Source organism: Excalfactoria chinensis, chromosome 10, assembly GCF_039878825.1.
Source record: "Excalfactoria chinensis isolate bCotChi1 chromosome 10, bCotChi1.hap2, whole genome shotgun sequence".
Lineage (NCBI taxonomy): Eukaryota > Metazoa > Chordata > Aves > Galliformes > Phasianidae > Excalfactoria > Excalfactoria chinensis.
In genome coordinates, this window is record NC_092834.1 from 5,748,944 (window position 1) to 5,765,124 (window position 16,181).

A 16,181-nucleotide genomic window follows, 5' to 3' on the forward strand; every position below is an offset into this window, starting at 1 on the left:
TTACACTGCTGAGTAGGCTCCCTCCATTGATTTTTACAAAAATATTTACTGCAGCAGAAACGTAGGTTTAAGGCTAAGTTTTGAGGCCTTTTTAGTACATTGATTTTAAAATAATAACCCATTTCATACTGCACGATGCTTTAATGCCTTCATTCAGGGACACCTCCAAATGGGCAACACAGGCACCTGTGCCTACTGTGTTCTTTTCCCTCATTTGCTATTCCTTTGTTTAAAAACCCAAAGGATCCCCAGTCCAATTGCTCACAGTTCCTGCTCTTCTCAGCTACTTGCTGCAGACTTTCCAAACAAAACAGCGTTCCAGTTTAGCAATTCTTATGTACTTAGCACAACCTCTGTAAGAGGTGAGTCATGTCAAAGAAAGCCCTCGATTCAATCATAGACAAAACCATCTCAAGAATCAGGTTAACCACCTCCACCCCCGTGGCACAATTGCACAACTGTCAAGATGACTGGACAATTACAGCGCTTCAGTATCTCAGCAATGCTTAGGCTGTGCATTACAGTCATGGAAATGAGCAAAGGCTACCACTGCTCCTGTGTTCAGTGCAGCACAGATCAGGGCACCTTGCAGGGGGGGAGCAGGGGCTGCATCGCAGCGCACAGCACAGGCACTGTGGATGTCTCTGCCAGGCACTTGACGCAGCTGTGCAATGCTGAGAGGCAGATTAGGGAGCGATGTGCTCGAGGAGAGCTTGCTGTAATCACAAGCAAAGTGGAAAGGCAAAGGGAAGGCTGCCAGGAGACGAGCATTAGAAAGGTTTAGTGAACACTCTTTGGGGTGGCAGAGGGCCCCTTTACAACCTCCTCTGTGCCCTTCTGTAAGTTTGCCCTTTGCTGGGGACACAGCGAGGACACAAAAGCTTCCACAGACGCAGTGAAAGAATATTAAGAGGAATAAAATCTCTACTCAGGGCACAGAATAATAAATATTTATTGGCTTTCCTCTTTGCACGTTGCAGAAATGAATGCATAAAGAAGTTCGGTGACCTGCGGGAAGTAAGCCAAAGTCAGCTCTTCTGCAAACAAAGAGCAGCTCCTATTTATCTCCTCAGTGGTGCTACACATGTCGCTGCCCATCCAGGACAGATCCAGGATACTGTCCTCTTCTAACCCCTCTAAAGCCACTGCCTGCCCTACTCCACGTGTACCAGTCCACCCCCAGTGCCAACACTCCTCCATGCTGAGTACAGCAGATCCTTCACTGCCAGGCAAGACAATACTCCAAGAAGTGGTCCTCTCAAAGACTGAGATATGTACTGCCTACTCCCCAAGTACTGCCAACACATAGTAGCTGTTGCTGCTTTGCCAAGTTGCTGCTGTTCATTCCGTGCCCAAACACCAGCTCCTTTTCTTATGTAAGAAGAACCTGCTTTCGTATCTCCACTCAACCCTTGTCAAGCAAGCCTGCTATATTCCCTCAGACCTCTTTCAACATAACCACACACTAATGAGAATGTTTGTTCTCTTGTCACACTGCCAAAAGCATGCAAATGCTACAAAAAAGCCACACAGAAGCGATGCAAGCGCGGTTTGTCTGTTGGCTTTTCTATTTGTTCCCAGATTAAAGACAAACCCGCTCAAAACAATTTATATGAAAAGAAAAAAAAGCAGCAGTAATACATAGGGAAGAGGTTTAAGAACCACAAATTGGAATACGGGACCCCAAATCAAGCTTAGTAATCTTTGGGGGGGGAACATGTGGGAGCTTTCGTTTCCATCCCTTCTCAGTGGCTCTTGGCTGCTCTGTGCAGTTCCTTCAGAATGATCTGTTCCTCCTTCTATCTCCAGTGACACAATCCCCCGTTCACATCCCAGCTCTGGGGTTTCTCATCATTTAGCTGATGATACTTCAGACATACCACCAGCCTGAGGAACTCTGCTCAGGCCATAAGAACCCATTCTTCAACAAGGCGACCCAGTTCACACCCAGAAGACAGGTACGGGATGGAAAGGGGTGAGGAATGAAATGACAGCTTTGCTCTGAGGACCTGTGAAGTGATGCTTTCTTAAAGGAAGAAGTTAAAGGTGGGTAAGACAGAGAGCAGGCTATATAAATTGTTCAAGATGCAGTTCTTCCCACAAACGGATGGCTGAAGCACATCACACATTGCCAGGGGCCATCAGAGAAGCATGTAATGTGAATCAGTCCAAGGAAAAGAGAGAAACTTGGGCTGGGGGTTGGTGGCACAGAACCCAAGCAGAGAGGAGACAGCTGAATGCACTGCCAAAGGACCAAGACCACACAGCTCCCCAGGTACCAGTAGGGATAGGCACAGCAAGTGGGTGCAGCTCACAGAAACCTCTGCTAACAGCAGCGCTTGCCAGATTGGGGAGAGCACTGCTCTGTTTCCCATGCAAACTGCCCATTGTTTCCTAATGCAATTTGATTTTCTCCTCCATGTCTTTAACATCTCCAGTAGATGTAAAAAGCCACTTTCTTTTTGTGGAAACATGAAAGTTCTCCATTATTCAGCATTTATTACACATGGATGAAGGTCACTGTCCTCCTTAAAGAGCTCTCCTGAAGCACGCAACACTAATAGCTGCACCAAGAAGAAACTAAATTCATTTTCTGAGACCTCACTTTTGACACCAAACACACCGTCTGGGGCAGGAGAGGATGGCAGCAGCAATTCCTCATGCAGTGTTGAGGAACCACACATGGAGCACCAGGACCAAACACAACCAAGCATCACTGCCCCTTTCTTCCAGCACTTAAAGGGCTCTGGGGTGAAGGGACATAGAGGTTGGTACCAATTCCCAAACTCCTTCTCCAGCACATGGTGTTTCATGCTTCTAAACAATCCAGAGTCACTGCTCTTCCCCTTCTTAGGGGCTTTGTAAGTTGAACTTCTGTGCAAAAGGCACCTGAGTCATCAGAAGGAACCCAGAGACTCAAATTGTCCCTAAATGTGAAATGAATGGGAGAACAAATAGAACCACAGAACCACTCAGGTTGAAAAAGACCTTAAAGATCAAGACCAACCATGACCCAACCATACTACCCTAACGAACCCTCTGCTAAATCACGTCCCTGAGCAGCAGTGAATGTTGTAAGCCCCCCCCCTCATCTCATGGTAAAATCACTTTTCATCTTACTTTCAGTGTCCAACAACTACATCTCTGCATGAAGAAAAGAAAGTGTCAACCATCAATACATCACCCTCACTATAACAGTTACAGGGTTCAGAGGCCTCTGTGAGCAGAGCAAGGAAAGAGCACCAGTGCCCTGCTTTGCTGACCTACCCCTGTTTAGTTCAGGGTATCAGATGGTACAAACAGCCCAAAGGGGATTTGCCATCATCACGTAGAAATCACATGCCATTTAGAGGCTCCAGAATTAGGTTGACTTTGCAATTCAACAAGCACAGGAGGAAGATGAATAAAAAGTCGGTGGGTTAAAAGTCAGTCTGTCTGAGTGCTGGGAGCACAGCTTGCATTTAGCTGTGCTGCACAGCTCAAAGACTAAAGCTGGAAATGTGATATTAAGGTTCACACAGCTGGGAAGATATTGGCATTTGGGCAGACGTCAGCGATTCTTTCAAGCGAATTACAGATACCAAGGGCTGGAAAGTCAGAAACATTTCTCTTGCATAAAATGTGATATGTCAAGATATTTAGTCTGTAGCAAATGATGCTCTACATGAATCTGAAATACCAGGCTTCTTGCAGCTGAAAACACAGACATCCCATCCTATACATACACACATATATTCTCCAGCTATACTGACATCTCTTCCATCCATTCCAACCTGCGGTCCCTCGCAGGGCACCCAGCACTTGTACAGCATCCAAACCCTTAACACTAAGCTGCTCCAGAGCAAAAAACGATAGCAAAAATGCCTTCACACTCCCTGTTATGAGGAGTATGAGCACAGAATGGGCGACGAGTGCACATTACAAGCACCGACTACAAATCAGAGACAACGTATGATCACCTACTGCCTGCAAAGCGATTGGGCTCACGTTCCCAGCAAGAGCTTTCATCACCCTGTATCCCCTGCAAGGGGCTTCTTGCTTCCTCCAAGGGCAGAGGGATAAGTGGGATGAGGCCGAGCTGTCAGTGGGAGCACTGCCAGTTCCCACGCCAGCAATGCCGCACAGACTCAGGGAGACAGAGCTGCCCAGCTGAGGTTGCTTTTAACCTCGCTGCAAATAACTGGCTTTATTTATTATTATTATTTTTTGCTGTCGGCCAAATATTAAATGTCACTTTCACGCTAATTTTCAGGCTTGGACACAAGCATTTGTTTTTCAGAGAATGCTGCAGAAAACCTGCGCAGAAAACCTTCTGCACAGATGGATGCAGCCAAGATTGAGGAAGAATTCCACTGCAGTTGATGAAGGTTGGTTTTACCCATGTGAAATAGAATAGAAAAGGTTTTAATTAAAAGTTGAAATGAAATCAGAAGACTGCTTTTGTCAAAGCACACGGCCAGCATCTAGCACCATAGAATGGCTTAGGCTGGAAGGAACCTTAAAGATCACCCAGTTCCAATGTTAAAGGCATTCTGCTATTCAGAAATCAGTGCTTCAGGTTTGCATCTACAGAACGCTGACAGCAGAAGGAGAGGGAAGCAGTGTGCCCTGTTCGGTGTTAGGTCACATCCAGCTGCTCAAGAAACACAAGGGAACAGGAGGGAAGAGCTCAGCTACCGACTTCAGGCCTGCAGGATGTCACAGGGCTGGAATCACTTTCTCCCTCCTCACCACAATTCCAGATGTCACAGAGGGCAGAGGATACAGGCACAGCTCAGACTGGGTACGAAAGGGCACCATAATTAATTTATCTGCTGCACACTGATCTCTACATCACCTCTGAAATGGGCCAGGACCATAAGGTACCGACAAACCTCTGGTTTATTAATAACATTCTTTGCTCCCTGGAGAGATTATGTTAAAATAAAAAGCCCATTTTAATTTCCCTTGAAGTCATCTGGGAAACACTCGTTCTGACTTAACCTCAGGCCTTCTTTTCTTTCCCCTTCAAGGGATCAGCAAACCAGTTGTCTGTAAATAGAGATTTACCCAGTCTCCAGTTGCATGCAGGTGGGATTAGATCATCATCATCATGTTTGGAGCATCACGGCTGCATGCAGAGCCCTGCACAACCCAAGAGCAGCGCCAGACAAATCACAGGTTGCCCATCCAAAAGGGCTTACATTAATTACGTGAATCCAGTAGAGATAGGAGTGTGATTAAACTGTCGCTACTGCCTGGGATTTGACCGCCATCCAGCAGTAATCCCATGCAATCTGCATCTGAAGTGCATGTAAGGGGGATACCCCAACCACTTACTTTCACAGAACCCAAAGACTCTGGTAAACTGCAGCATCCTTTCATGCAGGAACAGTTCCTAGAGAGCAGCTTCTCCAGAGGTGAGCTCTGAGCCCTCAGCTCTGCACCTCCATCTCCCCAGACTATTGCAAACCAAAGGGCACTGGGGACTTTGAGCTGGGCTGTAACATTAATTAAACCCCAAAAGCCTCTTTCAGGAAGAGCAGAACTAGACACAAGAACTCACAGACTCATTGCTTAGCAAGTCTCCTCACCAGAAAACTAAGGTAGAACTTAAACATATACACTCAAGCAGAGAATAGGAAGATTACTACAAGCTGTTTCTACATTCTCACTCTCATTTGCCAACTGATAAGCCAGGTGGGGCAGCAAGTCATTTCTCTGCCTCGTCAAAGGAAATGGGATAGAAATCTGGTAGACAACGCAAAGAAACACCTGGGAAATGCCTAGACAAGGCAAAGGGCAGATTGCTGCTGCAGAGTTTGGTTTACAATATGTTAGACGGCACTAAGGTGGCACACCCCACTTGTACAAGCAGGGTAGGATGCTAAAGTATAGCCAACTCAAACCAACTTTGTGGCGGATAAGTTCAACCAATTAAGTGAAAAATCAACAAAGTTGTGTTTTTGTTGTACCTGCTGCACCCAGAACCTCAACCCCAGCTTTTCAATGAGCTGCTGACAACTATTTCATTCCAAGTTTGCAATTTGCCTGAAAACACAAACAGCTTCAGAATGAAAAGCAACAGTGCTTTCTCTGGGTCAGCAAGGAGGGCAAACACCATCTTTATTTTGCACCTTAGCCATAAACGGGAGAGGTAAGGCTCACACTCAGAAGCACAAAGACTCCCAACCACCTGGTTAGGAACAGGTTGTAGCTGAACAACGTCATCTAATCCACAGCTGGAGGTTTTCCAGTTAATAAAACAACCATACAGGGCAATAAAAAAAAAACAAAAGCAATTCAAAAACAAAGCACTTCCTTCCTTTGCCACCTCCAGCCTCAAAAAACCCCCCTCCAAAATAAATAAATAAAATGCCAGCCAAAAAAGTACAACAGACAGCAGTGCTCCTGAAATTCAAGTATGCCTTTTTTTTTCCTTATGAGCTTTTTACATAGTGCAACGTTATCAGCACTTCTGATCAGTGTGCCATGGTAAGGAGACTAAGGATGGGTTGGAGGCAGTGATTAGCATCTCAGTAAACACCAGGATCTCATTGGGAACAAGCCCACTCTGCTTCCCCTCCTGCCACCACCCACGCCCAGCATCAGAACACACTGCTTAGTCAAAAAACAAGCTTGCTTTGCAAGAAAACAGACCACATGCAACCCGTGGCCCAGGAGAAAGCATGCAGCAATGCTCTTGGGAATCACCTAAGAATTGTGCTCCAGAAAAGCAACATTTAGCCCAGTTTCAATTTAGATACCTAATTCCCACAGTTATTGATTAAAATTAAGAGACTGACTTTCCACAGAAATCAAAGAATCTTTTGATGTTAGGATCCGGTTGTCTGTAGATGTGACAGAAGTAACATATACCACAGGTTCCATATACTGGCTTAGCTCCTGTGCATCCCCCCCACCCCCTGCCATGCATTGCCACAGAACAACATCAGAACACCTTTGCACTGCAAGGATGCATCAAAATCAAGGGGGGGGGGGGGGGGGAATACTGCCCTAATGTCACCTTATGACATCCTCTTTTCATAGAGAAAAAGTGCATCTAGGCAGGACAAAGCCATCACGAATACTAAGCTAAGAGGCAACCCCCAGCTGAGGACAGCAGAGCATTAATTGATGTTTGAGCAGTCACTGATGCCCAAGCCTCCTCCACAGCACAGCCAGGGTTGTTTGCAGCTCCTTTCCCACGTCTCCACCCCTTCAGTCTCCCCCTGCACAGATCCCAGCTACAGTGGGAATGCTCTCTAACAAGTATTACTCTTTTGATGATTGAATTAAGACATCCATATGGTGTTAGCTGATGGCTAACAAGATACAGGTGGTCTTTCATCTCAAGGGTAATTGGTCTCTGCAGCGATGACTAACACACAAAAGTTGTCCCAGTTGTCATTTTTTTTCCCCCTTAATATTATTTCTTTTCAACTCTAATAAGAAACATCAGTGTCTTGCACAAACAGCTACAGCAGGAACGTTTTGTCCAACATCAAGGCTAGCAAAGCGAACTGAGCTGCAGGGAAAGAGCGAGGTAAGCAGAGGCAGACAAGGAGGAGAGAACTGGTGCTCAGTGCATATTGCTTCCTGCTCAAACTCTTGAATTTCCCCAGCTGCTTTGATCTGCTGCCTTTGGTGAGGTCCTGCCCCTTGCAATGGTCAGTGTTGTTGAGGTGCATGAAGCCAAGTGCTTGGGAGCATCAAAGCGCAGCATGACCCGCTGCTAACAGCCACCTGAGAAAAATATTTAAATCCTCACATTTTAATTGGGTAATAAAGGGACAGATTTGGAAAGACTCCTCCAAATAAAAGAGCCCTACTATTGAAATCAAAAGGAATCTAAGTGAGAGCAAGCTTCCTTAGAGGGACAGCCAAATATCTCATTAGCAGCACAATTAATGAAATGGATGTACCTTGGCAAAAATTAACCTGCAAAGTTTCCAAGGGCTTTCAAAATAGCAAAACTGAAAGGACAAACCATAGGGATCGAACCCCAGACTTTCAAAGCAAAGCCAGTGAAGGCAGCCATCCTGCCAGCAGAGCTAACAGGTCCCAAAAGAAGGAGGCCAATGTCTGGTAGGTTCAATCCCAGCAGCTGGGTGACCAGTTCTGCTGGATGGGAGGCTGGGGTTTGATGCTGCACACACTGCCTTCTCCTTGAGCCTACACAATGTGCCAAGGATGGGCACCCCCTCAACAAGCTCATCTCACTGGCTTCTAAGAAGCATTCCAAGGATTTATTCTATTTTATTGTATTGCACAGTGCCCACCATATGATTTCATGATCCTTCTTCCAGGTAAGTCCATCCAGGGAGATCAAATGCTGTAGCTAATTGGACTGCACTGATGTCTCCACAGAACTGGATCTCACAAAACACGATCTGTTGCACCACCTCACCCTTTTGATTCATGTCACAGCTATTCCTCTGGTTAATTCTAGTTCATTTAGTTTTAGTCACCCAGGATCACAGCCCCAGCCTACCTGCAGCAGCCTCTCCCCTTCAGAGGGCAAATCAAAGTGATTCATCACATCACCCAATGACAGAGGCAGGTTTCCTGCCTGCTAAGAACCAGCAACGTATCCCAAAGGGCACCACCTACGACTACCACCAAAACAACAGGCTGGCTTGTTAATTCTTGACATGGTCAGCTCAGCACCTTCCAATCTACTTAATTAATTTTATGAACTCAAGAACTAATACATACCATCCTCTGCATGCCTGCTGTTTAAGTGACGAGCAGCTCTCTCCCACAGCAATGCTGAACCCCACAAGGCTCTCAGCTGATGACCATTTTAAATACATGACAGAGAAACCAATGTGCTCAAGAATGACATTTTACAAAGACATCGAAATCAGCAAATCCTTATCGAAAGCCAAGAATCAGCTGTGAGGTGCACAGGGCAGAGCAAACAGCACCCACCCTCAATATACTTTTCACAGATTCATTTGTGTTGGACTCAACCTTTATTTGCTCAGCTCATAACAAAAAGGCTATTAGCAGAAGGTTAAGAAACTGGAGAAACTGCTGGAAAATAATGGTGCTCACAGTGCTTATGGGTTTGTGCATATATACATTTAACTGAACAAACAGATCCATTCAGCTACTGCCTCTCACAACAGCCTGCCTGCAGTGGGAAGGCTATCCCTGTTAACTGATAACTGTTACTGCTCTAATATTCCCTACACACTTGTTTATGTTTCCAATTCATTTCCTAGGATATTATGACAGGGGAGGTACAAGGGGACACAAACCCACTTGGAGCTGGACAGCATCACTGAGTGAAGATCATTCACTGAGTGAAGCACAGCAGAAAAGAGTAAGGAAAGCTGAGTAATGGCTGCTGAGTGGTAGGTGGGTGAGCTCAGGGAAACACCATCCAGCAAAAAGAGCTGGAAGAACTGGGAAGTGCAAGCCTAAGCAAGACACGCTTATTCCTTGCACAAGAAAGTTGTCAGCAGTCAGACAAAATGAGCAGTTCCACTACATTGTCAAACCATCATCCAGCTACTGGAAACCCAGGTGAATTTCTCATCAGGAAAACAACAGTTCTACAGAACGGGGAAGAGATGGGAACAATGCCCATCTCAGTGCATTTCTGTGGGTACTCAGGGTGCTTGCCGTCATCCCACAGTATGCGTCATATCAATCAAGATCTGTAAAGAACAGAACTGGTTCCAGCATGCAAGCCCGATCATCTGCAAAGTCTGCTTTCAGCTCCAACGTATTCATGCTTCTCAGAATTACATACCATGTCCTCCAGGAATAGAATTCTGAAGGTTTCAGAATAGAAGTGAAACAAACGTTGCTATTGAAGGTGCTGTCACTGACTGCCCACCCTACAAACACAGTGAGTTACATACTGAATGTTATTTAGACCATGATGGGAGCTGCGCTATAGAGTGCCAAGGCTTTCTGCTCTCAGCTCTTTCTGTAATGCCATGGACCAATATTTCCACTGTTTCCAACCCCTCTGCCTCAGACAGGGCTGCCAACCAGGAAGTCAGGCCGTAGCTCAGGCTGCCCAGGGCCCCATCCATCCCAGCCTTGAACACCTCCAGGGATGGGGCAGCCTACGAAAGATAAGTCCTGAACACATGGGATGTGAGTCCATGAACTGAAACACCCAGACCACTTTGGCAAACCTGAAGAGAATCTCTGGCACATTAAAACCAACACCACATTCTTCTAACGTGCCAAGCAACCCAGCAGTGCTCCCTTGCAACATCAATATCAATTTCCTCCATCAACAGGAGACAGAATAATAGCAACTTCCTCTCTATAATGCAGCCTTTAATTGTCCCAGATCTAATGCTGGCTTCCAGAAGCCATTCATTCTGCTCTGTAGGTAACCATGCTCTAGACAAGATGCAGCTACTTCAGCAGCACATGTTAAATGCTGCAGGAAGGTGCATAAGGAGTCTGCTAATAACATTAATCTACCACAGCATTATCCTGGTTCTTGCCAAGCACACAAACCAGTGCTGAGAGCAACGTGGGTGCTCCAGTGACCAGAAAACACTTGTAAGCTCTTACTCATCTGAGAGGCAGCAAATCCATACAACCACTGTCAGATCAGATGTTTTTCCCCCTGTATCAACTCTGTAGTGCCTCTGATCCCCCTTTTAATGACAAAGTCTTCATTGATTTCAACAGAACTCAGCAAGACCCAGCAGAAAAGGAACTAAAGAAAAGAGGGTAATGTCAAGTGAATCATTAGTGGGTAGAAAAAGGAAAGTAGTTCTCTACATACTCTCCCCCCACCTTTAAAACAAATGATGCTACAAATTGATGGAATCCTTTGACATCAGTGAAATTGTAACAATAATAAGCCCTGCACAGCCTGCAGGAGCAAGGTGATCCTCCTGTCAGAGAGGATGCCAATGAATACACAGGGAGAATCACCCTGCTTGTTTTAATACCTTTAAAAAGGAGTTGAGACCTTAAATACAACAGCAGATGGAGTGAGGGAAGCAAACCAGCAGTAAAGCAAACTTCCCTTCATAAAGCCATGAAAACTATATTTTCTTATCTCTTGCTTGCCATTGCCAGCTTTATGACCTTTTGAGTCAAACATGCTCCCAGTTGGTGGAAGGGAATCTGTCTCCCACCAGTAGCAGGAACAGACACCACTACAGCACTAACGTTGTTTCCTTTTGAACATCCTTTGGTGTGTGCCCTCAGTTACCACAACACGGCCCTTTTCTCCTTGGGTTGGTTACTACAGCAACAGGATCTGTTTGTGTTTGGTATCAACACATTGCAGGCCTCAAAAAAAAAAACAACATACCCACTGTTAGCTCAAGAAATATGAAGCTACATGTCAGCAGCCCATGCCACAGAGTAATCCTTCATCCCATCTCTTTAATTATGAAACTCCTTGAATCCCCACCTCCTTGGCTGAGCGCAAGCCCGAGCAACCTCTGCCTTCCAAGGATGCACAGCAGAGGTGCACAGCCCAGAGAAACCACAGCATGCAGGACTTGAGACTTCAGGGCCATAGATGTATTCTATTCTATGGCTCTACCCATTCAGTATCACATCTACATTCTTCTGCATACATGCGTTTATCCTAATGTAAAAGATGTTTGTGATTAGAGCAGTCTTCCTGAATTGTAACACACCTGCAAGGAGATCACATGAGGTTACTTAAAGTTCCATTGAACTGCAGCACAACTCAGAGGGAAGGAAAAAAAACTCTCAGTGCAAGGAGTTATTTCTGCCTAATTCGCTGCCTTGGGACAAAAGAGGGATCTTATGGCAGATGAGCAATAACTTGTACTTAGCTGTCAGGTAAGAGACTGCTTCTTCCCCCCTGGCTACAGCACAGCCTTTACGTACTTGACAATACACAGAAAACAGCATGGACTGGTCAATCAGATCATTTCTTACCAGCAGCCAGCCATGATGGAAAGCCTGGCCAGACTATTACCACTGTCATTAATTAGATTCTATCCTAAGGGAACAACCTATGCCAGATTTGCTCTTAATTTAAACTGAGGGAACTTACCCAAAAATATTTTATCCGGTCACACACAGAGCAGCCCCCACTGAGTGAACATGCTATTATGAGAAAGCAAACTGATATAAATATAGCACAGTGACATTATACACTCTGCAGTTATTTCCTCCGTGAAAGAAAGGAGAATGAAGTGGGTAAGCTGCTCAGCCAGCTTTCTGCTAAGGCCACTGAAAACTGCATTGACGACACCAACAAAAATAATCAGTGTAACACAAACCCGAGCAAATCATTCTCTAATAACATCTTATATAAGAACTTTGACCACTTGTCAAGTACTCACAAACCTGAGAAGAAGTACATCTCCAACAGCTCCCTCTCCATTTATATCCTCTCACAGAGTTCATTTTTTTTCCTGTTAGCTTATATTTTTAATACACAAACTGAAAGCAGTTTGATGTCAGAATTAATCACCCCCTATTCAAAAACCTACTAGTGATCGATAGGCTGGGAGAGGACAGATACTGAACTTCATTGCTGGCATGGCTGATTGGTTGGGTGTACACATGCTCTCTTCCTGCACCCCACAATTCACATGTACGCACTCAGATTGTGATTCCCATGCACAGAGCCAGTAATTTCACTTGTTTTCTTTTGCACTTCACCTGCAGAAAGGAACCCTGTGCAGCTAAATGCATATTTCTGAAGGAAGCACGTAGTAAGCAGAAATCGTTTTCTTCTGGCAATGCTTTCCCAGCCACAGCTGATGTGCCAACTTTATTTAAATAAGTTATTTTAGTATACAAGATGAATGTATCTAAAGACCAAGAAGAATCACTCTTCCTAATCTTCCTCTTACGCACCCTCCTTAATCCTGTCCTCAGACATGAAGCATTGCTTAAAAATGCCCATGGAACAGACTGAAAATTGCTGCTTCTTCATATCACTGTTGTTTTTTGTGTGTGTGTGTGCTTGTTTTTCTTTATTAAATAACAGATAATCTTAGAATCACTCCAAATTCCAGCTCATCATTTACAATGCTGGCAAAGCTGCCCCAGTGAATTTAGTCTCATCATTCACCTTTGGACTGTACGGTATTGTGTATTCTATTTATCACCCAGCTCTACCAGTGCATCCCTTCACAAGCCCTTACAGATTGAAGGGAAGGTTAATAGCAACACAAGAAATATCAGGATTTTATGGCCAGTGACGGGAAAACACGGGTATGCTTTGAATATGTAGAAGAACCTCTAAGTCACATAGGAACACATTCAGGAATGCCATGCTGTGTAGCTATGCTATCCCAGAACATATAATGCCCTTCAGGTCAGTGGGACTGCCCAGCTCTGGCCACAGCTGTGCTCAGTTATGGCTGGGAGCTTGGTAAACATCATAGCAAGGAGGGAACTGACAGCAGTGTCCATTCAGTTGATGATTGAAAGCCAGGAGAGGGATGACAGCACATGCGCATGGAGCTTTAGCTCCTAAAAACGGTACTAACTGCAGAAGAAACGCATTTACAGCAGCACATACTTCAACTTCATTAAGACGTTTTACATTGGAGCCATTTACCTGCTGACAAGCACTGCAGAAAGAAGGATGAGCCAAACTAGTGAAGTTTTTGGCTTTGTTTTCTCCCCCTCCCCAAGAGAACAACTTCACCCACAGCACCCACTTTAAATCTGCTGCAGTGGGTACTACTACTGAAGCCAATGAACACTTTATGACAGAGATGCTTCACCGGGTATCTCAACCCAAATTTCATATCTTAGACACCTGGAATTCTTTTGCAATGTTATCACCACAACAATGAGCTCAACTCTGGGCTCAACATATCTCAAAGCAGACATCACCATCTTCTTCATCCCATTTTGTTACACAGGTTACATTATTTGGGGCCCTGCCATAGTACATTGGGTCACAACACCTACTCTGTAATAGGTCCTTGCTTGCTAAAATGTGACGGTGGAAGTGACAAGTCATGCATCTCCTTTCAGCCAACCATAAACAACCACTATCAGAACTTAAAGCAATCAGGGCAAACAGCAGCTTCCTAACTATTCACTATCCATTACTAGGGCTGTCAATCTTTACCACAGCTACAACAAAAGAAAATATCAGGGTACCTCCCTGCTGCTTACTATCACTCGAGTACAGACCGATGCCACCTTACCTTCACAAGCACAGCACCACACAAAGAAACCTGAAGGCAGCTCTCCAACCAGCAACAAACATGGCAACAGCAAGATGGAAAAACTCCCAGTGAGAAGTTAACAGAGCCTTACCTATATACAGAGAGGAATCTTTCCGCCTCACATGGTCGTCAATGTAGGAAACTCCCAGGGGCTGGACAGGAGTAGCACCAATGCCCAGGAGGACCTGTGCTCCAATGAGCAGCAAGTACATCATGTTGGTGGCAGTCCGATTCCTGCAGATAAGGTCCGGGTCTGGTCCCTCATCACTGGTGGACCCGTTGGCAGCACACACATCCCTCCCTTCAGCTCCCCAGCGTATCTCCCCCGATTCGTATTCGTACTGGTGGGTCAGAAATTCAGGCAACGCGGAAAGGAGGGCACCCAAGGCCATGACAATCCCTCCACATCCTATCAAGCGCGGTCTGTGTCCTCGGGCTCCAAAGTAGCTCACAAAAAGGATGAGGGCCAGGTTGCCGATCTCAAAGCTGCTGGCAATGACACCCACGTCTGCACTCTGGAGGTTGAATCGCCGCTCCAAGGTGGTTAAAACACTCACCTGCAACAGAGAAATCCAGAGAGAGTTACTGAAAGTGAATGCAAACTGCTTTCTGTCCTCCCTGTGTGCCTTGTGAATCCTTGCACATACTTGGCTCGCATGCTAGCACAAGTTCAGGAAGTCAGTCAGAGACAGCGATGCATAAATAGGCAATTTGGCTGGCATAGAAGGCTTCCATTAAAGCATTTAAATAAAACGGTGATCAAATGGCTTAAACTGTTCGTGGATTAGTTAATGACTGAGATCTTCAATTACAGAATAGCTTTGAGAAGACAAGCAAATTAAGATTTACATAGAAGATTTAAACCTACTGTGAAGAAGGAAAAACGTAACACGTGGTGGCTATTCAACATGAAAAAGAGGCACAGGAATAGTCGTCAATCTTAAGACTGATGCAAAAAAAAAATGACCTGTTCTTTGTATTCAAAAGGGGCAGGATAAGAAGAGACAAGCTGAAATGATAGCAAAACTGACTCAGATTAAACACAAGGTTGGGGGGGGAAGCGGCCTTCTGATGGTAAGGCATGTCAGGCATGCAAACATATTGCCTGGAGAAGCTGCAGAGCTCCTGGAAAAGAACACAGAGCAGCATCTGTTAGGAACACCACAGGTATGACTGATCTTGCCACAGGCAGGAAGATGGATCTGGTGATCTCGGGGCATCTACCAGTCTTGATTACGTGGGGCAATGAAACGCACAGTGCATTTTACACAATGGTCAAAGCCCTGAGCAATGGGGGAAGGTGAAACACTGGGCACCTCATTTGCCATCATCCCCATTCGACAGAGAAAACTCAGTGCATTCTCATGTCTGAAGCACTGTCTGATTTACGTAGGAAAATAAAGAAATATAATCTTGAATGTCACAGAAACACCAAATGCTTTTACCTTGGATAAAAGACTATCTTGGTTTTCAGAACGCAAAAGATGACGATACTCAAGGTTGTCCTATAACAGGCAAGTTTTGCTGTTAAAAAGAGCCACACCACTCTGTAAAGGCCTCACAGCACAAGGTAGCCCCTGGATAGAGTAAAAATAGCCTCTTGCTGCAGGCACTGAAAATCTTTGCTGATAAACCTCACGAAGCAGGAGCCAGTCTGACCGACTTTAAAGTATTCTGACAGCAGCTCTTCTCCGGGGGTAGCTGGCCTCTGCTAGGGTACAGCAGGGCACAGCCTGGACAAAGACAGCACCATCAGCAATACAAGGGAAAGACAGCAGGAGCAGCCCTTCTGTTCTGCATAAGCAAAAGCCCTCAGACTTTAGCCAAAGTGCCCAGAGTCAGGCCTACAAGAATCACTTATTTGGGATTTTTGAGTATTCAGCCTTCATCCTGTACAAGCAGTTGTTATTTTATGCCAGCGCTGAGATTCAGGAGCCAAGAACTGAGCAAGGCAAAGAAAAAAAAAAGCAAACAGAAAAAGAGAACCACAACCTAAAATCTCAGCCCCCTGACTGAAGACAATGCCACAGCAATAAG

At 45.3% G+C, this 16,181-nt stretch overlaps 1 protein-coding gene across 6 annotated transcripts in view; it reads right to left on the reverse strand.

Moving 5' to 3' along the window:
- The window catches only part of SLCO3A1 (solute carrier organic anion transporter family member 3A1), a 126,267-nt gene that overhangs the window by 91,413 nt on the left and 18,673 nt on the right, over positions 1–16,181 (reverse strand). For all 6 annotated transcript variants that reach the window (XR_011904869.1, XR_011904872.1, XR_011904873.1 and 3 more), the window contains exon 2: positions 14,236–14,701. Coding sequence is in view for 1 of the 6 variants with exons in the window: in XM_072345743.1 (XP_072201844.1) it covers positions 14,236–14,701 (466 nt within the window). In the remaining 5 variants the exon portion in view is untranslated. The remainder of the gene's footprint in view (positions 1–14,235; positions 14,702–16,181) is intronic.